The sequence below is a fragment of the Alligator sinensis genome, unplaced genomic scaffold, assembly GCF_000455745.1.
Source record: "Alligator sinensis unplaced genomic scaffold, ASM45574v1 scaffold5_1, whole genome shotgun sequence".
Taxonomy (NCBI): domain Eukaryota; kingdom Metazoa; phylum Chordata; order Crocodylia; family Alligatoridae; genus Alligator; species Alligator sinensis.
This window is the reverse complement of record NW_005842213.1, coordinates 299,672-323,701: the sequence shown is the minus strand read 5'-3', so window position 1 is coordinate 323,701 and position 24,030 is coordinate 299,672. Positions and strand designations below refer to the sequence as shown.

General features: G+C 42.4%; 1 protein-coding gene across 1 annotated transcript in view; it reads right to left on the bottom strand.

Annotated features, from left to right (window-relative positions):
* The window catches only part of LOC102388612 (mucin-5B-like), an 82,320-nt gene that overhangs the window by 55,380 nt on the left and 2,910 nt on the right, over positions 1-24,030 (bottom strand). The window contains exons 3-14 of the mRNA XM_025207896.1: positions 17,407-17,521; positions 14,637-14,724; positions 12,008-12,135; positions 11,383-11,620; positions 10,883-11,008; positions 8,687-8,804; positions 6,425-6,563; positions 5,794-5,895; positions 4,828-4,897; positions 3,650-3,787; positions 2,549-2,713; positions 629-723 (exon numbers count right to left, since the gene is read on the bottom strand). Of these exons, the coding sequence (XP_025063681.1) occupies positions 629-723; positions 2,549-2,713; positions 3,650-3,787; positions 4,828-4,897; positions 5,794-5,895; positions 6,425-6,563; positions 8,687-8,804; positions 10,883-11,008; positions 11,383-11,620; positions 12,008-12,135; positions 14,637-14,724; positions 17,407-17,521 (1,522 nt within the window). The remainder of the gene's footprint in view (positions 1-628; positions 724-2,548; positions 2,714-3,649; positions 3,788-4,827; positions 4,898-5,793; positions 5,896-6,424; positions 6,564-8,686; positions 8,805-10,882; positions 11,009-11,382; positions 11,621-12,007; positions 12,136-14,636; positions 14,725-17,406; positions 17,522-24,030) is intronic.

Here is a 24,030-nt window from a genome sequence, read left to right as displayed (position 1 = left end):
TCCCCCTCCCCCTCCCCCTGCTGCTTCCCTACCTGCCACCCAGAGCAAGCAGTACAGAAGAGACGGGAGGAAAAGCCACTGGATGCTAAGGAAGCTGAGCAGGTCCTCCTGCAGCTGAGGCAGTGGCAGCAGCAGCCCTGCCTGGAAGCTGCATGCTGGCTGGGCTGGGTCCTTAAGCACGAGGGTGGGAGTGAGGCACATGGGTTGGACTGGTTACAATTAATTGGTGGGTGCCTGCAGGCCAGATGAAATTGTCTGGTGGGCCAGATCCAGCCTGCGGACCACATTTTCCCTACCCCTGTTCTAGTGTATGTTTCTAACATAACTTGTAAAAACTTGTTTTTCAAATTTATTTCCTTGTTCAGACAACAGCTTTTTCACTGATGCCATTACAGATCCTCTGGGATGGCTTGTTAAGTTTATTTATCGCTAGGTCTGCAGGAAAAAAGAGCCTTAAAACCTTGCAGAGTATTCATGAACATTTTTTTTTTTACTTTCTCATTGACATCCATGCATTTAAATAAATAGCTATTATAATAAAGTGGACAGTCCCTTTCTGATGGGAATAATTTTATGGTAAACTGAATGTTGGACTGGAGTAGATCACAACTCTAAAGCAATGCCTCACCTTGATGTATGAAGAGGGGTCTACAACAGAATGACAGGAAGCAAATGCACTGCTTGTATTGGACAGAAGCGTACACCAGTGCTTTGCAAACTTTTCTGAAACAGAAAAGTAGGATAAATTGTTCACAGTTACTTCTGTTACCTTATGCTCTCTATTTCTCCTCAATTACATTAATTTTCTTAGCAGGATTTTAACAAATATCTAAAAATTCTTATACCAAAGATATTTTAAAATATTTTAGGTAACCATAGAAGGAAATGGTAGATGTTCAGAAATCATGGTGAAGAGAGTAGACAGATACCCCAGTGTGATGACTTTAATATACTACTAATATTGTTACCTGGGTTTAGGTTTGAAGAGCTGATGTGAAAACCTGTTTTAAGTATTTAATTGAATTACGTTCAGTGAAATAAGTGAACAATCACATTACTCAAAGAACCACAAACTAGCCATGAGATCAGAAGCGTACTGATCAGAAGCGTATACCACATAGTAGCATTTAAAAGGCTTGGTCCTGCAGTCCAGACACATATGAAAACAACCAGGACTTCAGAGAGATTATTGGTTGCGGAGTTCTGGCTGTGTATGGAATTCAGGGAGGGGCTGACAAGGCCAGATATTCAGTGACCGACCTGTTGTGTGTGGTTCCATTAACATCAATTAAGCTATACCAGTGTAAACCAACTGAAAATGTGGCTCACAGTGAGTGTGTCTACATGTGAATTTATGCTGGTTTCAATTTACTGCGCAGTAAATTACTGTGCAGTAAGTGGGAATAGGCTGGTGTCTACACATGCATGTGTTAAAGCACATTGACACTGCGGACTGACTCGGAACTAAAGTTAGTCCCAAGTCAGTTCACACACACAGTGTTACTGCATAGTAAAGCATCCATACATGCATTACTGTGCAGGAACTAATTGGTCATAAATATGATATCTATGTGATGCAGGTATCAAATTTACACTCAAATTGGCATAAGTCACCATATTTACTGCGCAGTACAGGCATGCACGTGTCTGTATTGTGCAGTAATTTCAGTTAATGCATAGTAAATTCACATGTGTAGATGCACCCAGGGTTAACAACCATGTACCTTTAGGGCCAGATCCTACTCTACCTATTCTACTTGGTTTGAGTCCCTGAAAAATAGACAATGTACCTACTTTTGCAACATAACATCTTAACCTCAAGTCTAAGTTACAAAAAATAGTGAGGAAGAGGAAGACCTATCTACATTTTGCATTAACTATTTTTCAGGGACTTGAACAAGGTGGAATAGGATCTCAATTAAGCATCTAAGTCTACTTGAGTGCTTACTAAGTACAACTGTGTCTGGTCTTGAGTCTTTAACATCTTGTAATTTAATATATGTTCTCAAAGTCATCAGTGGCCAGTTTAGGTAGAACGTGACACATCTTTCTTTCTTTGTGGACATCTTCTTAAAAGATAAAGCTAGTGACTTTAAAATCAGTAATAATAATTCCTTTGGGTTAAATCTACTTCTAGTGGAAACTAATGTGTCCTAATAGCTGTCAAGCAGTAGCATAACTAAGAGTAGGCAAGAGGGGCACCCACCCTAGACATCAAGTTAGAAGAGGCCCTGGAACTGAGGACCCCACAGAGTCTGCCACCCAGCAGCATACCAGTACCAGGAACACCAAAAGCAGTCCTTAGCATGGGCAAGACTGCTTCACCCCACTCCCATCATAACCTCACACCCCTACCCCCACTGTTGAAAGTGGGTGCTCCTCCCCCATCCCACAGGGCTTGCCCTGCATGCCAACTGTGCTTGTTATGCCACTGACTCAAGGACAGACAGATCTCGCTACTGGAAAAACTGGTTGAAATATTTCTAGCAGGTTAAGCTACCTGAAATACAAAAGTCACTTAAAGCTGGTAATTTGGTGATAAGTTTACCTTTATCTGCACTATTAGCACATGGGTCTTTAATGCTGTCTTTGATATCAGGACAGCTGGCCATAGTCTTCCATGAGTTACCAAAGGCTGAAGCTGAATTTTCCACAACTCCACTAATCGTTCGAAAATCATCAGTCTGGATGTTATTGAAATTGCCACAAAGACCTTATGTAAGGAAAAAAAACCACACTCAATATAAATTAACTACCAATTTTCAAATAATCAAGAACAAGACTTGCTCTCCAATACCCTTCAAAAAGCAAACATCTCTTTTGAGTAGGAGTTTTAACATTCACACCAGGCTGCTGATGTCTTGTTTTTAAAGTCTAATTATCATCATCTGTAATACCTAGTGATCCCAGTGGAGACTGAGGTCCCATTATATCAGCCACAGTACATGCACACAACAAAGAGAGTACCTGTCTCAAAAGACTTTACAATATAAGAAAAGGGCAAGATGTTGGAGAAACAGAATATTATCTAATTTTACAAGTGAAGAACATAGGCATAGAGAGATTAAGGGTTCTCCCAGGATGAGAATCCATTGGAAGAACAAAAAGTCTCATCCATATTCCCTCTCCAGTACCTTAACTATCCTTCCTTCACAATCCCCAAAACAAACACATACTGGATTCTGTGGCCGCATCTACATGAGATGCTTACTATACAGTAGATCATTACTACTGCACAGTAGCTCATTAGTACTGTTCAGTAGCATCACTGGGCATTATCCATCACACGATGCTGCTGCACTGTAGTAACAAGCTACTGTGCAGTAATAATGAGCTACTGCACAGTAAGCATCAGTAGGCATCCATGCCAGGATGCTACTGCGCGTTAATGCCAACTGCTGTGCAGTCCATTTAGTATTTGGTTATGCAAGTAACAAATGTACAGTTGGCATCTCATGTAGATGCGGCCTGTAAAGTTCAATTTATTTAATTCAGCAGAACAAAGGGTTTAGACAATCCTGCCAAGCTTTTAATTTTTATTCTAAGAAGCCTAGGTATCTGAACTTACTGAAGTCAAAGTTTGAACAGGAAGGGTGATGGACAAGTCCCATTACAATAAAGGTATATAGCAAAAGCATTAATTTCATACCAGATGTCCGATTATGGTATGAGTCATCTAGGTTTATGAAGAGCTGCATAATGGGTTTCATTTGTACTTGAATCTGTACTCCCACAGAGGTCAAGATGTTGATGTAGAATGTGGAAGGTCTGAACATGGTGATACTATCTAAAGAAGAAAAGAAAGAGAATATCACTTTATGAAGAAAATATGCATATATCTGCTTCAGTCCCTGATTCGATTTGGCAGAGGTTCAGCCCGATTCAGTGGCCAAATCTCTGAATCCAAATTGAATCAGAGGACCCTTTAATCTCTCCAAATCAAATCGGACCAATTCAGCAATTAGGACATGGAGACAGCTTTAAATGTTTTTTCTACATACCTCTAGATAGCAAGAGCTCATGATTGCTGCAGTGCTGGGGCGGATGGAGTGTCCTTCAGATGCACAGTGGAGCTCCCTAGCACGCCTGGCAGCAGACCCGGAAGTGGACCAGAAGCACTTCCGGGTCCACTGGGGAGCATGCTGGGGGGCCCCCGCCTTCCCCCCAGCTCAGCAACTGGTGCCTCCTGGGTCTGGGAGGGCACCTGAGGTCCCCCTGTGGCCAATCACCATGCTGGGGGGTGCAGGGAGCCCCCCTAGCATGCTCCACCGGCAGATCTGGAAGTGGACCGGAAATATTTCTGGTCCACTTCTAGGTTCACTGCCGAGCATTCTTGAGGGCTTCCCCATGCTACTGTGGGATGCTCCATCTGCCCCAGCACTGCAGCAATCATGAACCGCACTGCTACCTTAAGGCATGTAGAAAATTTTTTTAAAGCTGTGCCTGTGTCCGAATCGCTGATTCACCGGATCAGCATTGAATCATCAGATTCGGATTCAGCCAAATCAAATCAGGGACCGTGATCCAAATAAACGGACTGAATCACGGTCCCTGATTTGGGCCAAATCCAAATTGATTAGGGCCTGCTTCGCACACCCCTAGTATACATAGAATATTCACTATGCCAAATATGCATCTCCATCTACTGTGTCATTTAATAGGGCTGTAGAAGTTGCATACTAGATTAGATCCTAGGTTCAGCTGCTCCAATGTCCCACTCTAATAGTAGCTTGCACTAGATCCTTCAGATGCAGGGGTAAGAGTACTGCCATAGGCAGATGTAAGTTAATTTGGGGCAGATACGAACACCAAAGCAGGAACACTGACCTCTAGTTGTTGGCAGTATCACAATGAGATTATTGACATACACATTTCCACAGGAACACAGTCGTATATGCTGTAAAGGAGAAAAAGAAGAAAAGAAAAGGAAGACACCACAATGTAAAATAAATGTCTGAAGAAGTGGCAAGTTTCCAGCCACAACCTGAAGGGCTCCAGACTTGCAAGCTTAAAGAAAGGAGGGTTTTTAACAAATGGATACCATCAGGGACAGTTCTTACAGTTAGCACCTGACAGTGCTGGAGTGAACAGGGAGACCTGCATCAAAATTAAGAAATGTTAGCATCCATACTGGACAACGGAGAACTCATGCTATAAGCAATATCCCTAAGCTTCATGAATTTACTTATAAAGGAAGTTATCTTTCTGAGCGCTTAGCAGATACTCCACTCAATATCTCCAAAGATTTGTTCCTGAAATAAGAGAGTGTATGGATGCTCAAAAAACATTTTTTTAAAATTTTGTGATCAGGGTACCACACTGAAGCTCAACAGAATCTGATTCATTCCCTGGGTCTGTCACAAGCCTCAAGTGTGGCTTTAGGTAACTCATGGCCCTGGGAGATGTTACATTTATGGTGCAATTAATGTAGAAACATCCTTGTGGCTCATTTGTCCAGTACCTTAAATAGAGTGTGTGGCATGTGTCTCCAGACCTGGGGCTGTCCCAGTGGATGCTGATAATCAACTGACTGTCACCAAGACAGCCCCAGTGGCTGGGAAACAGCTGTCCCTGCCTGAAGTAAGAAATGTAACACTTCTGCATCAAACCTTTCTTCTGACTGATCTATTTAAATACTTTGTTACAATGACTGTCTTTAACTCTGATGGGAGAGTGGAGGCATCTATTACAGATAACCAAACAAGTGTATGTACAATACAATCCTTTCTCATTACTCACATTTCTGTTAATTTAAAAGGAATGAAATGACAGCTCCCAGGGCAAATGACTTACAGTATTTCCTAACTGGATCAACAAATTCTTCAAACAAGACATAGTACTGAATGGCCCACACTGAACAATCTCTCCAACCACCACAAAGGTACGCTCAGTGTCCTGGAATAGAATCAGAAAAATAAGCTTGTGAAATATCTTCTGGCATATTGAAAAGAAACAGGCAGCAATCTTCAAGAACTTTATAAGAAAACACAACATTTATTTGTGTCATCCTTAACTGCAAAGGGTTACAACATTTCTCTCCTAATAGCATTATCATCTCTACTACCCTTTCTTTACTTCCTGTTCCATCAATCTCTGCTGCCAGCCTATTTGAAATACAGCCTTTGAAAGAAAGAATACTTGCCTGATGATAACTGTCCATCACCTCAAGGGAGGAAAGACCATTAAAACTATGTCAATAAGTCCATGTGAAAAATATATGTTTTTTTTTTAATGGGTTGAGGCAGAAAATACTCAGTGACAATCATAGATCATGCAGGATCACTTACGTGGTTTAAAGGTAAACATGCACTTAAAACTTTTGTTAGATCAGTGGCTATTTGAAAAAGTGAGGCATACAACTTATATCTAGCTTAACATTTGATCCTAAATAAAGTGAAAAATTAAATAAGAGATTTTCTCCTACCTTAGCTAAGACATAATGGCAATTTCCATGAAAAATGTACTGTTTCTTATCAAATGTAGTAATGTGGAATCCTCCCTCTATATTACAGTTTCCAGCACAGGGAAGAGATATACAAGCCCATTGGCCTCCAGTACAGGTACTATAAAAGATGCAAGGAGGAAAAAATATGTTAAAATATAAAAAGCTACATAAGGGTATAGGACAATGGCTCTATACCTTTTTAGACTTGAGGCACCCACCCCTTTGAAAATTCCAGCTTTCTTTTTATTAGTTTTTTGACTTCAGAAAAATAATAGTGCAATTTTCCTGTTGCAAACAACTCAAAAAGACCACAATAGGTCGAAATACCTTTAACACTATGGATTCTAGGGCTATGCAAAATTTTGTTGGCTGTTTCAATTTGACACTGTTTCGACTCATTTCAAGCTCGAAACTTCAAAATAGAATCAAAACAAAGGGCTTCAAAACAGCCTTAAAATAAATGAGTTTTGGTGAGCTGTCGAGGGCAGCAAGGGTAGTCCCACCCCCGACAGATGCCCCGCCCCCTGGTCGCCATCTTGGATCAGAAGTCCCGTCCCTAACCCTTGATCTGTGCCACTGAAAGTCCCTCCCCTTGCCCCTGAATGTACTCATTGTGGGAGGGGAGGGTTGCCAACCTGGAAGCAGAAAAAAACTCCCAAATCATAGACTAAAAGTCAAACTCCTGTTAGAACATATTTTAATTTTATTACAAAAAATATTTTTGTCATAATTTGTGTCTGTGTAGTGTATATAGAGATGATTGCATAATAACTCAAAAGCAGTATCCTTATATATTATGTGTGGGGGGAGTGTGGGGTATGATTGGGGTAGGTGCATATGGTGGGGAGGGTGTATGGGAGAGGTTTGTGATGGGGTGTGGCTGTATATGTGTGGGGGTATAGGGTATGTTGATGGGTATAAATGTGAGGGGGTCATGGGGGCAGGATGTGGTTGTGTGGGTTTTGTGGGGTGTAAGGGAGGGTGTTGGGGGGGGACCTCCCACACACTTCCCCCATGGAAGACGGGCCCCACCACCAGAGGCAGCAACAGCAGCAGGTGGTAGGCACTCGGGGTGCTCCTGGACTGGTCAGGTGCTGCCGCCTAGGGGTCTGCACTGCACATGGTGGCAAGGTATGCAGTTAGTCCAGCCTACCTCTATCACAAAGGGCTTCCCACGGGGAAACTGCATGCAATGGAGCTGGCTGCTTTCCCCACCTCCTGCTGTGAAGATCCCAGAACTCTGCCAGAAGTGGAGGGGAGTTCCACCCCCTGCTTCCCAGTGGAGTACTGGGATCTGCATGGCAGGGGGCAGGAAAGGCAGCTGACTCCATTGCATGGGGCTTCCCCTGGTGGCACATGAGTGCCAAGAGCTACACGCATGCCACGGGAAGCCCTACACACATCCTTTGTTCTACAATGATTGTCCATTTGTTTTAAGCCCCCTTTTAGACAATCTCCAATCTCCTACCCACCACCACTCATTCTCTTCACCTTAGGTTTATTTCATCTGTCCTTCACTCTGACCTCCTTGCTTCCCTCCCCTGGGCCCTAGCTCTGCAGTCCTACCAGCCCCATGCTCCTGCCCAGCTGCAGCTAGCCCTTCCCCACCCCTGATGCTTCCCTAACTGCTGCCTAGAGTGAGCACTACAGGAGGGACAGGAGGAGAAGCCACTGAACACTGGGGAAGGCAAGCAGCTCCCCAGCAGCTGAAGCAGTGGCAGCAGCATACCTGCCCAGAAACTGTGCACTGGCTGGGCTGGACCCTTCCATGCACAAAGGTGTGAATGAGGCATGTGAGCTGATCAGGGTACAATTAGTTGGTGGGTGCCCATGGACCAGATGAAATTGTCTGGCAGGCCAGATCTAGCCTATGGGCCATATTTCACCCATTCCTGAGCTAAATCATACAGAGAATGATTTGAATAAGTTACTGTCTCCAGGAGAACAGGTTGAGTTCTTTACACCAAGCAAGAGAGCATTATGCTTTTTTAGACTCTAAGGTTTTGAGTTCACTCTCTGCAGAAGACCCCCAACCACAGTCATAATTACATCAAGTTCAGTTCTGATTGAGCTTCTTTACAGTGAATGAACAACATTTTTGATGTTCATATCTCAAGCTTAGGGTAAGTATATATTCAGTTAAATGAAATATTAAGAACAGGAAATAAAAGGACAACATAATGCAACTTAGCATTGCTCCATAATAAATGCATCTGTTGCATTAACAGATGAAAACAGTACCAGTTTTGGCAAGGAACAGAGTAGGTCTCTCCAGTTGCATAGACTTTGCCTTGAAACATGCATGGACATCTCTCTCTGGGGACACATATTTTGCCTTTGAGGTCATTGAGAATAGTTCCTGTTGAAACACATTAGTTAATAAATATTTCTTATGGGGTAAAAACAAAGATCAGAAAGGAAGTAAACAGAGTACATCATACATCAATATTTCTGAATGTCAAAGAATCATAAAAAATTATAACTAGAAAGGACCTCAGGAGGTCACATAGTTCAATCCACTGATCACAGTAGGACTATCCTCAACTGGATCATCCCAGCCAAGGCTTTGTCTAGCAAGGTCTTAAAAAACTCCAAGGATGGAAATTCCACAACCTCTCTGGGTAACCTGTTCCAGTGCTTTCCTACCCTCCTAATGAGAAAGTTTTTCCTAATTTCTAGCCTAACCTTCCCTTGCTGCAACTTGAGATCATTGTTCCTTGTTCTGACATCTGCCACCACTGAGAACAGTCTAGCTCCATCCTCTTTAGAACCACTCTTCAGGTAGTTGAAGGTTGTTATTAAATCCCTGCTAAATCTTTTCTTCTCCAGACTAAAAAAGCCAATTACCTCAGCCTCTCCTTATAAGTCAAGTTCCCCAGTTTCCTAACTATTTTTGTTGCCCTCTGCTGGACTCTCTCCAACTTGTCCACATCCCTTCTGTAGTGGGCGACCCAAAACTGGACACAGTACTCCAGATGTGGCCTCACCAGTGCTGAATAGAAGGGAAGAGACACTTCCCTCAATCTGCTGGCAACACTCGTAAAAAATAAAGCCCAGTATGCTGTTAGCCTTCTTCATAACAAGGGCACACAGTTATCTGGTATTCAGTTTATTGTCTACTGTAACCTCCCTTAATGCAGAGCTGCTGCTTGGCCAGTTGGTCCTCAGTCTGCACCAGTGCATGGGATTGTTCTCTCCTGAGTGCAGGACTTTGCACTTGTCTTTCTTGAATTTCATTGGCTCAATCTTCTAATTTGTCATGGTCTCCCTGAATCCTAGTTCTACCCTCCAGAGTATCTACTACTCCATCCAGCTTGGTGTCATCTGCTAGCTTTCTGAGGGTGCACACTGGCTCATCTTCCAGATTGTTGATGAAGATATTGAGCAAAACCGGCCCCAGGACTGACACCTGGGGCACTCCACTTGATATTGGCTGCCACCTAGATATTGAGCCATTGATGACTACCCTTTGAGCCTGATGATCTGGCTAGTTTTCTATCCACCTTACAGTCCATTCATGCAACTTTATTCATCCAACCCCGTACTTCCATAGCTTGCTTGTGAAAATGTTGTGGGAGACCATATCAACAGCCTTGCTGAAAAATCAAGGTATATAATATCCACTGCTTTCCCCACATCCACAGAGCCAGTCATCCATCATACACAATGATCCATGCTGACTGTTCCTAATCACCTTCTTCTCCTCCAAATGCTTAGAAATGCCATGGGTTTTCAAAGATGATGGCCAGAGGCTCTGCAATCACATTAGCCAACTCCCTCACCACCCTCAGGTGCATCCCATCCAGCCCCATGGATTTGTACCCATCCAGTTTTTTTAAATAGTCCCTAACCTGTTCTGCTGCCAATGCTGGATGCTCACCTCCTCCCCTCCTCCTCTCCTATTGTGCTTTCACATGTAGTATACTCATCCTGTGTAGTTTGTCCAAGTTTTTGTAAGTTTCCTTTTTGTGTTTTAGTTCATTGAAAAGTTCCCTGCTAAGCTAAGCTGTTCTTCTGCTATAGCTGCTTTTCTTCCTGCGTGCCAGGATGGTTCATTCCTGTGCTCTCAGTAAGGTTTCTTTAAATTACACCCAGCTCTTCTGGACTTCTTTCCCTCTTAGACTGGCCTCCCACAGGATTCTATCCATCTGTTCCCTGAGTGAATCAGAATCTGATTTTCTGAACTCCAGGGTCCTCACTCTGCTGCTCTCCTTCCTTTCTTTCCTCAGGATCCTAAACTCAGTCATCTCATGGTTGCTGCTGCACAAATTGCCATCCACTTCTACATTCCCCACCAATTCTTACTTGTTTGTAAGCAGCATATCAAGAATATTTTAGAAAATTTTACTGAGCAGGAAAAACATTTCCTCTATGTGAAATCTCCTCTTGTTGTCCTCCTGTTCGGTAGTGCTTATTATAAAAAGAATGTTACTTTACCAGCAGGACAGAAGCAACCATCTGTACATGGGGCTTTACAAATCTTACTCCTCTCTGGGTCTGCACAAGTGTCAGCACAAGGATCTCCACATTCCATATGTTTCATGTTGTTTGGACACTCTTTGTCTGCAAACCGAGATGAAGCAGGCGTAGGTGTTATATCAATTTACTTACTACACCCAACTAGTATAGTAAATATCCTCCCATACTCTGTGAGGTCAGTGAGGCATATTCAAAGGCTTGAAGTAAAGAACCGCATTTTTTATTTTTATGCTTCACTAATTTAACCGGTAAACAAGTAATTCTAAATAGAGAATTTTATAAAAAGTCATGTAATTTCAGACAATTCTCCCCCTACCCCCACCCCCAAACCTTTTATACAATATATTTTAAACAATCACTGCTGTTACCTGCTCTTATAAAATCTGCTCAGGGTATATAACTTATTCTTTGGTACCAATCCAATTGTTTGGAAAAAATCAAACTTCATGATTACTTACAGCAAAGCTCTTTGGTTCTCCATTTCCCAGGATTGGCCCCCTTGAGGACACAGTCACGAGAATATTGATTAAGAGTGCTGCATATACAGCTGAAACTCAAATCAGAATCAGATCCAGAATCAGAAGCTTCCTTTGTACAGATGCACATATCTTCAGCGCAGGTTGCTACGTAGTCATTAAAAGCAACCTTTTTTTGACAGTTCCCAAAACTGGACATGATTTTCGTACATTTTTTTTTCTGTAAAGAAAGGAAAAGAAATAATCTAAATTTCATTTTTCTCCTGATCCTCAGACTTCAGTGAGTTCCAGGAAGCTATGAAGATCAGTTCTATGTTCAAAAAAAGGTCACAGAAATGGCCTGTGGTGCATTTGATATGAGCATTTGCTACTCTTTTTTTGAGTGGTGTCTTCTATTCACTAAAGTGCATTTTTCTGCTGTGTATCACTGTAACAGCAAATTCTTTCAGGTCTAGGTTTGCTTTGAGTTGAGATTCATGGCTGGATTCTGGAATAATTTTAATTCTTTTTATGTTGGTTACAGATTTGCCCCAACATAACCTTACAATTCACATCACTGTAATTCAGAAAGGTTTATATTTCCCAAAGCACTGGCTGGCACACTTACATACTGACGACATTGGTATTTGTGGTCAAACTGATCTGTTCCTTCATCTTCAGCTACATCAGGACACATTTCTGTTGGCTCTTCTACTTTGTGAAGGTTTCCAAACTGCCGTGGGTGTATTTTGTAACCTATAAAATCCACAAGAGCCTTCTGAATACCAATCAGATCCAGACTGCATTTTTTGTTTCATTTGTCCGTTGTGAGGACAAGTTAAAACATTGTGCTTTAGAGCAGCAGTGTCAAAGATACAGCCCATGGGCCAGATCTACCCCATGGAGCTCTGTTATCCAACCCTGGGTGTTGCCATTGGGTCTGAGTTCATCCATGTGCTGTTTGCAGCACATGCCGAACCAACCCCATGGACAGGGCCCAGGATGCATGCTGCTTATGGCACCCATCCCAATCACTGTGGAATCCACACCGCCTGCCCTGGCTGGTCCACAGACAGTGTGGGTCTTGGACTGGCTGACGAGATCGCTGAATATGGCATAGATCATGGAGCAGCCAGAATAGGTGTAGCACAAGATGGATCCAGCATGCAGGGGAAGACAGAGATGGGGGTGGTCCCTGGGCCTGATCCAGCCCATGGACCAGCCCCCCACTGCTCATCCAGCCCATGGGGCCAGACAAATTTGACACCCCTATTTTAGAGCAATATTTTCTTTACCAAAATTATCTAATACAAGGAAAAAATCTGTACCACAGCAGGTTACACACTAATAGAATTCCCCCTTTGGTTTTGAAATACATTTATTGGGAGCACCTGAGCACTTCAGAAAACAAACAAAAACCCAAAAGAAACAAAAGTGTCCTTTAATCTCTCAATCAGAAGTCTTTGGTATTAAAAAGCTGTATAGGTTTAAGTGCCTCTCTGATGTAATGTGTACATTTTTCAAATAACTTCCCCAGAAATTTCATCCAGGACTTTAGAATTTTTCAAGGAAAAGTATTTCTTGAAACTGGTGCATTCTAAGGATTTTTTGACATGTTAACATTTTCCATTGAAAAAATGTCACAGAAAAATTTCTGACTGGCTCTTCTCTTCAATACTATTCAATCCCCTAACTTACTTCAGGCCTTATATAATATGGCCTACAAATAAAATACACGACTTAACCACTTGATTGCCCCTGGAATAATTGCAAGTCATTAAATTTAGGTTAATCATAACTCCTTTTGTAGTAATTTGTGCTTGTTTCCATCACAGATATGGCAAAGGGAAAACTCTGGCAGAGACCTCAGTGATACCAACTCTCATACTTTCATTATGAATTTTGTGGTATTAAATTATATCTTTATAGCCTGGCTCCTGGAGTCATGTGATTTGATGAGCATCTCTACTTCCATTTTAAAAATAGAGATTTTGAAAGCACTATGCAGGAATGGGATACTTCTCCTGCAAAAAGAAAAAAATGTGGGTTTTTTTGTTCTAAGCAGAAGGAGGGAAATCTCATTTTTTCACAGAATGTTTAGGAGAGAACATTTCCATTTTTGTAGAAACAAAACTGAATTGTTGGACTCACCAGCTCCAAATCATGACAGGTATACACCCTAGATGGTTTTCCCTGCCAATTTTACTGGGCTGCCTTGTCCCCTATCAGGAAGGCAGCCAGATTGCCAACTTCCTTGCTCCATGAGTAGTTTGGGGATCAGATAACACGGTGGCCTGGGGTGCCAGGGAGCTACTGCTTCAGGAATCTGGTAGCCGACTATCTGAGGAGTCAGGTCCCTAATACGAATTACACTTTAGTTTTGTGGAGTCAGTGTTTACTGAGAGAAAATTCCTCCATCAGAAATTTTTCAAAACAGGTTTTGTTCCTCATTGTGATTGCTGTGAAGGAAAGCTGGAAACATTGACCAGGACACCTTGTAAATGCTTAAAACCAAAAAGAAATATAACAAGCCCCAAATCTATTATGATTTTTATGGGGGGATTTTTTTCCCTCTTGATTCCTTGAATCCTGACTCGTGATTATTGAATGCCTGAGGTAGGTAATATTGACTTTTGGAAAAATCCAGAACCCAGGGCAGCTTGCATGAAAATGCTCCTTCTGCTACAGCTTTTTCAGGATGTATGCTGGGGTACAGGCTGCCCTTTATTTTCATGTACTGGGGTAGAGGCCAAAGCTGTATATTGTCTTAATCTATTTCCAGTTTGAAGAAATATCTGAGGCAGCCAGTTGAGATGGAACCAGGTTTTCTGTAAGAAACTTCAGCTCAATGGAGGTGGTATAAATCAATATTAATGACTTCACAATACACAAATGCAAAATCATAGTCATTATCTTACTATAAGTGGGTGAAAATGTAAAGATGTCCAAAGGACAGCATGCATCTAGAAGAGGTAATTTTCGAAGGAAATTAAGCAGTACCACAATATAACATCTGTACCATTAACACTTGTTCATTGAAGTTTGAAAGATGCTATTTTAGGCTTCCAAATTCTTGAGTATCGTCCGTTAATTCCGGTTTGCTCAAAGCACACGCTGCGTTTAGCAAATGTGCATGGACTTTAGAGTGTCTTTCAGCAAACCTGAAATCTGCAAATCAAGTGAAAATGGTATTCAGGTTATGATTCAGACTTCACATAGCTCTAGTGTATAGAAGACAGATAACATGCAGTTCCTACCCTTCAAAAAGAGATCATTCTTCCCATTGCCATCAAAATTCCCACACAGACCACAAACTTTCCCTTTGTAAGTATCTTCTAAGTCCAGCTAAGAAAGAGAACAAACAGGACGATCACAGGTTAAAGTTTTTTCTACCCTCAATAACCTCTGGTACTCACTGGTTCAGTATGAAAAAGAAAAAAAAATGTTTTATGGCTTCTATTGTGAAAAAAATTTCCCGTGGCATTAGGTCTGATTTCACACAATTCATCTAAAAACAATAACTGGCTTGGAATTTTCTACAGGTATCTTTGCACTATTTTCAGTAGAGATTTACCCCAGTGTAAATTGCCTAAAGGCTGTGGTACTGACTCTGCATTCCTATAGCTGAATTAAAAAAAGGAACTCCTGACAAATGCAGAGCACAAAAAGGATTAATGAGACACCTGCTGAAGTAAGACCAAAATGCTAAGAAAATAATTGGGAGTACTTTATCCAGACTGTTATCTTTAACACTGTCCTGATGAATTCAAGTATATGCAGTGTGGAAGGGAAGATGATCCTCAATAAAAAGGGGAAAAAAGTGTCAGATGAAAAATATGCATGTAGACTTCAACAAATAAATTAATAGAATACAATTTTAAAATAAATTACATGTTCAGTGCTTTGTAATATTTCCCTGTTTAGTAATAAATGTGCAATGATATTTCTTAGCAGAATGGCCCAATGTAAGGGGGGCAATACTCCTCTAACTCATTGTTCCAACTGGTTAAGCAGCTAATTACAAACACATTGCACAGCTGAACCAATAATATAGCTATTTTAATGTGCACTTCTGCCTCCTGCCTAGGTCAAGATATTATAGCCCTACTCTTGACGGCCAGTTGAAAGTGTTTACCAGTCAGCAGACCCTGGAGGTATCAGATTCTGGCCACATTAATTTGACACTTAACTGGCTTATCCTCTCCACCAACACCTGAGAAAATTTCAGAACATTTCTAGGAGTTACCAGTGGAGACAAGCAACAGGTAACTAAATCAGAATCTAATATTCTTTTTAAATATGAAGAATCTGGATATCTGGCTTCTGGATATCAGAGGTGATTAATTTCTCAATTTTTGGAGGGTTTTCTTCTCTGTTCCCTATACTCTCTCCCTCTCTCTGAGAACTGTTACATGAAATAAAATACTCTAACATATTTACCTATGGCCCCCTCAACATGTTATATCTATTGCATAATCACTTGATATTATGCAATTAATAATTACCTTGTTAATTGAACAATACATTTAGATTGTCTACACATGCAAATTAACTAGCATGCCTTCAAAAAGCTCAACCATCTATGGAGTTATTGCTTTAAAAATGTATAATAACTTTATAGCTGGTTTCTATCCAGCTTTAATTTGCACATGCAGGTAGCCCTGCAGCTGGGGGACAACAGCTGCTGCAGTCTCCCAGACTCTGGGGAGAACAATACACCTCAGGACTGGGAGATTGCAACTAATGCAGTCTCCCAGCAGCAGATGTGTGGGGTTGTTCCAGGCAGTGTCCAGGAGATCGTAGCTGCTGTGATTTCCCAGCTGCGGGGCACTCCATGCACCCCAATGGCTGGGAGACTGCAACAGTGCTCTACAGCTGTGGGGCTGAGAGTCCCACACCTGAGATGGCTCTCTGTCATGGCTGCACATGGTCCCCACAGCTGGGACTCCCATCAGCAAAGGGAGCTCCCAGTCATGGGAGCCTGCTTCTTGCTGATGTGCCTTATTGCATGCACTGGCAATAAGGTGCAATTGAATCTATGCACGTACCCATAATCATGCTTCCTGTCATGCACATGTGTCATGGCAGGAGTCACAATTTTGTGGCTCATGCATTAGATACAGTCATGTCTTTACCTGCACATGTGAAGGGGGGCTATGTGAAATCTCATATTTACTCACACACCACACAAATCTTCTGCTCAAAAAAAATAGCCCTTCAAAATGTGGGTGCATGTTTTAACAAGGAAAACTGATCTTCTGCCTGGAATAGAACCATGAAGACATTGTAAAATGGCTGCTGCTTCTTTTCCTATTCTCTCCCTGAGCTGATCTCATGGAAAAAAGGATGAATTCTAGTTTTCAGCAGCAGCTAGTTTTAACCTTTTCACAGTAGCTGCAGAGTTGGCTGTGACCTTTGGCTGAGCAACCAAGAGCTGCTGCTAATTAAAAGTAGCCAAGAGAGTTAAAAATGTTGGTTTTGTCTGACGAGGAAAGGGAAGGTAAGTCAGCTGCAGATTAAGCTATATCTATCTGTGCTCCATGTGGCCAGAACTCTGGAAACATTTTTTTCCCCTTTTTTCTGCATTACCAAAAACCAGGTGTATATCTTATTTGGGGGCATGTGGTACGCAAGAAGATATAGTATTCTTATTCACGATCCTAGTGGAACTATTTACACAACGAAACTGACAGTTCAGTATTATAGTGATACGCATATTCAAGGTAGAAAGGTAGAATAACCCCACCACCCCTGAATTTGTTTACAGTCCCATAAAAAGAGACAACAAGGATTCAATAGGCCATAAAGACAAAACTATCGTTTCACCCCTAGCCCTGTACAGTTCCCTCATATACAGGTCTGAGGCACTTGAATGGGATAATGTGGGGAAAACTAGCATTGGGCACTGACTGTGCTGCACCTAGGAGCAGATAACTACAGAGTAACTGTTTCAAGGGCTGTCAAGATAGCATCTATCAGGGACACTAAGATTCACTAAAAGAAAACCAACTAACTGGATCTTCATACTAAGAGAGTGTCAGCCCAGTTCCACTTGAGAGTCAGGCCCAGCTTGGATGTGACTTGGAAGTAAGCACAGGTGTCTTCAAACAAAATGTTCTTCACATTGTAGGGCAGGGGAATCCTAGACAAGGGAAACAAAAGAAAAATCAAGACATAATCCAGAGCTCAGATAAAAAAATCACATCAGAGGTAATAAATAATGAAAATCAAACTGGTCCCAAAAAGGTGTACATTTAGCAGGAAAAAATAGGTTTGATCTCCGTTTATTGATAATGCATTCTTTAGCAAGACAATCATTTTGTCCAACATGCCCTCTTGCTTATACTAAACCCTACGAAAGAATTTTGAACATCAGCATCTTCAATCTGAGCCAGATGTTCAGCAAGTATAAAATAAGATGGACCCATTGACTTCAATTTAGCTGTGTTGGTTTATACCATTCAAAAATCTGACCTAGTAAGATAACAAAGGAAAAACTGCCTCTTTCTTAGATCTGAGGAAGGCACTTACTGCCAGAAGCTTGTCCAGCAGCTCTCTCAACTATACAGTTGGTCCAATAAAAGATATTACAAATAAAATCCTTACCTCACATAAAATAGTATAAAGCGTGATTACGGTATTAGGAAACTGTGGTATCATCACTATGCTGATAACACTCACACTTACATTGCTTTTCCAGGTAGAATGAATTACTTTCAGGCTCCAGAAAAGAATGCAGCTTGCATAGCTAACTGCAGCTTAGTTTTGTTAAGGCAACGCATGGGTTTTCACCTTCTGCTACATGGCAGACATGTCTACACAAGACATTTATTGCACAGTAGATTAATTAGCCTCACAGTAAACTTCTTGGCGTCTACACATGTGCCCCTATTAGACTGGAGTAAGCTAATTTACTCTGCAGCAGTGCACATATAAACACTGCCCTGGCTGGCCGGGACATGAGGGTGCTTCAGTGCAGGGGCTACCTGTCAGCTAGCCCTGAACTGAACATCCTCATGCCCCAGCCAGCCCCCCTGTACAGTGAGCTGGGGAGAGCACCCCTGTGCTAGCAGGCTAACCCCCTGGGTCTCCTGCCAGCTGCGGCTGCTCCAATTTGGCTCAATGTGCTGTGCTCCAGGGGGCATGTTCAAATGGCAATAAACTCCAGGTTTTATTGCCTGTACCCCTTCCTTGGGACTCGCCTCAGCCCTGGGCTTGGGATCAGTTAGACATTCAGTTGCATCTGGCTAAAGCTCTATGGTGCTTCATGAGAACTTCTTGCCCCTGTTCTCTCCAACGAGCTGGTTCCTTGGCTATTTGACTGCCTATAGACATACTTATTCATGTTCTAATTAGAGAAATGTTCCACTTGCTAATTAGAACGCTCCAGCATTGCCTCACCATCACATGTTTTAAGCTTCCATGCCTTTCAAAATAGCTGAAGGGGCACTTTATCTAAACCTTGCTGAATGAGCTTTAAAGTGTTCCACAGCCATTTTGAAATGTGCAGGGGCTTAATACATGTGACTGAGAGCTGTTTTAAAGTGGCTGTCTGGGAACTACTCTAATTAAAACACCCTTGCCCTTAAGCATGTGTATAGGCAGCCTTATATTATAATGGAATCTCCTCCCTCTCCCCTTCTCCTGAAAGAGCTTTCCAAGGCAACTAGGGAGTCAAGTAACTGAAATTCCTTATGGGAGAGATGTATTCCAGTTAGGAATCCCAATGCCCAGGGAAAAAATCCTCAGGGCATGAGGCAGGTGAACTGAGAGTTTCATGAAGCACTGACAAATCTGAGACAACTTCAGTTTTATGGCTGACTAAGATGAAACAGAGCATTTTCAATTCAGTTCAAAACCCAGAAAGAGAATGTTTTGAACAGTTCCAAAAACATCAGTAGGAATCTTTTCATTTTGTGAATAAACCCCAGTATTTTGAGATGTCTTCCTGTTTTTGAGACAAGAATATACTGTGGAATGGAAACTCCCAATTCTTGCTCAGCACTGGTTCTTGCTTAGATATAACTAGAAGTTTTATTTTTTTTTAACTCTCAAGGTTTGTTCCAAATGTTTTTCTTGGAAGGGCAGATTGAAGTCCAAATTATTTTTGAAATTGGGGAAACTGTTGCTTTCAGCTGACACTGATTGTTGTACATATGTCATATTATATTTGTTTATACCACATGAATCTAGAGACTGAGATTTTCAGACACAACTGTTGTTTTTAAGTACTTTTGTTGTTGGGTGCCCAAGTTTGCAGAGGCCTGATATTCCCCACTCTGTACAAAGTAGGTTTCTTCAAGGTGTCTCAAGTTGGGCATCCCAAATCATTTGTACATTTGAAACTTTGCCCCCCGGGGTTATTTTTATAAATTTTAAAACTAAGCAAAGTATCAAGAGAAATAAAAGTACAAGGACAACAGAGCTCTCCCATATCTATCTTGAGAACCAAATATCCCATTCTCCAGCATAACTGGAAATTCGTAAAGCACAACATAAAAGGAATAATCCACAAATGGATACTGTGAATAATCCAAAGACTAGATCCACAAATGGACTTATCTTTTGCAACGCTGGGCATGTCTATACATGCACATTAATGCACTGCAATAAACTCTGGGGCTTATTGCACCAGACTGTAGTGCTCCTGTGCACACATGTGCCTGGGATTGCAGCATGTTGAGCTGGGTCTGAGCAGCCCCAGCTGGCAAGGGGCCCAAGGGTTAGCCTGCCAGCCCAGGGCTGCTCCCCTCTGATCCAACGTGCTGCAAAGGGGCTGGCTGGAGCACAAGGGTGTCACAGCATGGGGCTAGCCAGCAGGCAGCCTACACAGTGAAGCACCTTGTGCTCCAAACAGCTGGGGAAGCATCTACATGTACACTGCTATGGAGTAAAAACTCTGCAGCAAGATAGTACTTGTATTTACAGAGAAAATTAGTTTACTCCATCTTAATAGGGGTGCACATGTAGATGCATGACATTTACTGCACAGCTAATTAGGCTACCGTACAGTAAACATCTCTTGTAGATGCACCCACTGAACACTACAGTGCCTAACTTTGAGTTCATTGCCATTTACTGGAATTCTCTACACAATGCTAGGGAAAATTAAACACCTAAGTATGGGATACAGTAGAATCCCGACTTATATTCCGTGTATGTTGCGTATATTGTGTTCCTGAGAAACCTCGCATGTCACAAATTCTTGCAACTTGGGGTGAATTTTCCCATAGGAAATAATAGAAAAGTGAGGGGTTGCGTTCCTTGGACCTCACATTTATGACATGAAAGGCACCAAATACAACCTTTCCCAACCAATACTTTATTTATTATGTTACAAAAATGTATTGTAAACCTATTTATTCATTTACATTATAAGCAAAATAAAAAAATACAAAATGGACATGCAACAATCTTCAATCCATCCATTAATGGGGAGCCAAGTCTTCATCCAGGTTGAACACATCAAAGATGGTGGTGATATCTCTCCCCCAGAAATGACTGGGTATCCCCCAGAAGTGGAGGGCTGAGAGTCAGTTGATTGAGTTGATATGGTGCTGTAATACTTCCTGAAGAACTTGTCCAAGGAAGACTGCACTGAGCAGTGCTGCTTCTCCCTGTAAAGCTCCATGTAGCAGGCATTGGTTTCCTTCTTCAGCCTGGCAACCTTACCACTTCTTTCACAATTGGGGTCATTTTCATCAAAGAAGGCTAAGTGACCATCCAAAAGTTTGAACACATCAGCCAGACCTTTCATCATGAGAACTAGGGGAAAGGGCCTTTCATTTTCTTCCATGGGCTCATCCTCTTCATGGCACTCCCCATCCAGCTCAAGAAGATCCTCATTTGAGAGTTCCTTCCTATGGGAATCGAGCAGCTCAGCCACACTTCCCTCGTTGACCTGCTCAAAGTCCACCCTCTTATCCATCTCAGTGATCTCATGCCTTGCATCACTGATAAATTCGTCAGTGGCAAAGCCTCAGAAATCATTCACAATAGCAGGCCAGATATTTTTCCAGACACCATTAAGGCACTGCTGCGTAACATAATTCCAGGAGTCTCCGATGATGTCTATGGCCATCTTGATGTTAAATGCCTTTCAAAATTCTTTGACATTTGCCTTTTCTTTTGACTCTGCCTCATTGATAAGCTTCTTGAAGGTCTTCTGTAGATGATAACTTTTGAAAGTTTGAATAACACCCAAATCCATGGGCTAGATGAGATATGCTGTGTTCGGTGGCAAGAACAGCACCTTAATGTTCTCACTGAGGTCACCAAGGCTTGGGGGTGTCCTGGAGCATTATCAATGAGACACAGTAGAATTTTGAAAGGTAGATTTTACCTGTCACAATAAGCCCTCAACTCCAAATGTAGCATCTGTTTCCAGAAGAGTCTGGTTTCGTCCAAGTTGAAAACTTGCCTCGGATCATAGCTTCCCTTCTCAATGGCAGCCTGTAGGATTGAAGGAAATTTATCTGCAGCACTTTTATCAGCAGCTGCTGCTTCACCCATCAGTTTGAGATTATGAAATTCATGGCGTGCTTTAAATCTATCAAACCATCCAGCACTTGCATTAAATGGTTTGGCTTCAGGATCATCACACTTTAACATTTCATAAATACTGCATGCTTTTGCTTGAATCACCTGGGTCGAAAGTTCCACATATTCTTGATTCTGGTGCTCAATCCATGTTGTCAACTTGTGTTCCATTTTCTCCAAGATGGCCGACCTTGTTAATGAACACGGGCAGTAGATAAAAGTGTAGCACTCTTACAGGACTCCTTAATTTTCTCTGCATTGTCCCTAATTGTACGGAGAATTGACTCACTGAGCCCTGTAGCACACCTATTTTCCTTTGTCTTCTCACCTCTTTCATATCTCTTCACAACTTCAAGTTTTTCTTCCAAAGTTATAGCTTTCCTTTTCCCTGTAGAGGTGGAAGCACTTGTAGAATCAGTATTGGAAGCACTCATCTTGAACACAACAGTGACACTGAGGCTGAATCCTGAATCCTGCTTGAGAACCCAAGCTGCATGTAACTGTTTGTCTCAGTCTGCGCATCTCGCGTATATACGTGAATGACGCGCATCTCGGGGTGTATTTTTCTGCTTGGGCGCTAATATTAATTTGCATAAATGCAAGACTTGGGTAAGTCAAATATATGTATTACCTGCCAGGGTATTGTTGGCCCTGCTGGCTACAGCATCGTGTTGCCACCTCAGGTTCATACTGTGGTCAATTATTAACCCCAGGTCTGTGGTGGCAAGTGATGGGGATCTTCAGTCCTGCTGCCTGAGAGGCAGCAGTTGCACATGCACCCATGTCATGAGTTTTGACTGCAAGCAGCTAGGGGTGCAGGGCCCCAGACCCCCCCGACACCAATCTCCTTGACAGCTGGCAGGCTTCACGTCCGCAGCAGGGCCTAGCAGCCAGCCCTGCAGTAATCTCCCCCCTGTGCTCCAAGACAGACACAGTTGCACAAGCACCCATGACACAACTTTTGCCTGTCAGCAGCTAGAGGTGCAGGGGCCCAGAACCTCTGCATCTATCTCCTTGAAAGCTGTCAGTCTTCATGGCCTCAGCAGGGGCTAGCAGGCCTGCAGCTTTCACCCTGCTGCACCTTAACACACGCAGTGTCACCCATGTCACGAGTTTTGTTTGTCTGCAGCGCGAGGTGCAGTTTTCCTCAAACCCCTGCACCTATCTCCTTGAAACCTGGCAGGTTTTGTGGCCTCAGCAGGGGGTAGCATGTCTGCAATTTTGACCCTGCTGTGGCTTAACACATACATGTGACACAAGTTTTGCTTTCAAAACTTGATGAATAAGCTGATGGAGAATAGGTTTAGGTTAGAGATCAGAAGGCAATATTTTACAGTTACAGTTAGGGTGGCCAAAATCTGGAACCAACTTCCCAGGGAGGTGGTCCTCACCCCTACCTTGGGCAAATTCAAGAGGAGGTTGGACGATCACCTGTCTGGGGTCTTGTGAACCCAGCATTCATTCCTGTCTGTGGCAGGGGGTCAGGCTAGATGATCTGTTCAGGTCCCTCCTGACCCTAGCTACTATGAAACTATAAGATTTTGGGGTGCATTTTCTCCGAACCCCCTACACCTATCTCCTTGAAACTTGGCAGACTCCATGCCCTCAGAAGGGGCTATCATTCCTAAAGTTTCATCCAAATCAGGCCACCAATGACAAAGTTATAGGCTGTTTTGACCTTCTCCGTTATATCCTATGAGTGAAACATCTAAACAGTTTCGCCGTTTCGACCCTGTTTCGATGGAATGGAATGGAACAGCTGTTTCAAATTTAAACAAAATTTGAAATGAAATGCTGTTCTGTCAAAATGCTGGTCAAAATGGAATGGTGCTGTTTCGCACAGCCCTAATGCCTAATTCATAAAGTGAGTCAGGCACTTAAATATGTAAGGGTTTGTACAGACATTTGTGGATGTTAGGGGGAGGTTAAGTAAGTCCTGGTGGGGATAGGTTGGGGAGGCTAAAAATAGCCTCTGAGCCTGGGGGATAGGCAAGAGAGTCCCTCATCCCTCCAAAATCCCTGCAGACCCTGTGAGTCCCCCAGATCCTGTCAAACCCTCTTTGACTTCACCAATCTCCCACAGACCCCACCTGCCCCCCTGATTCCCCTGTG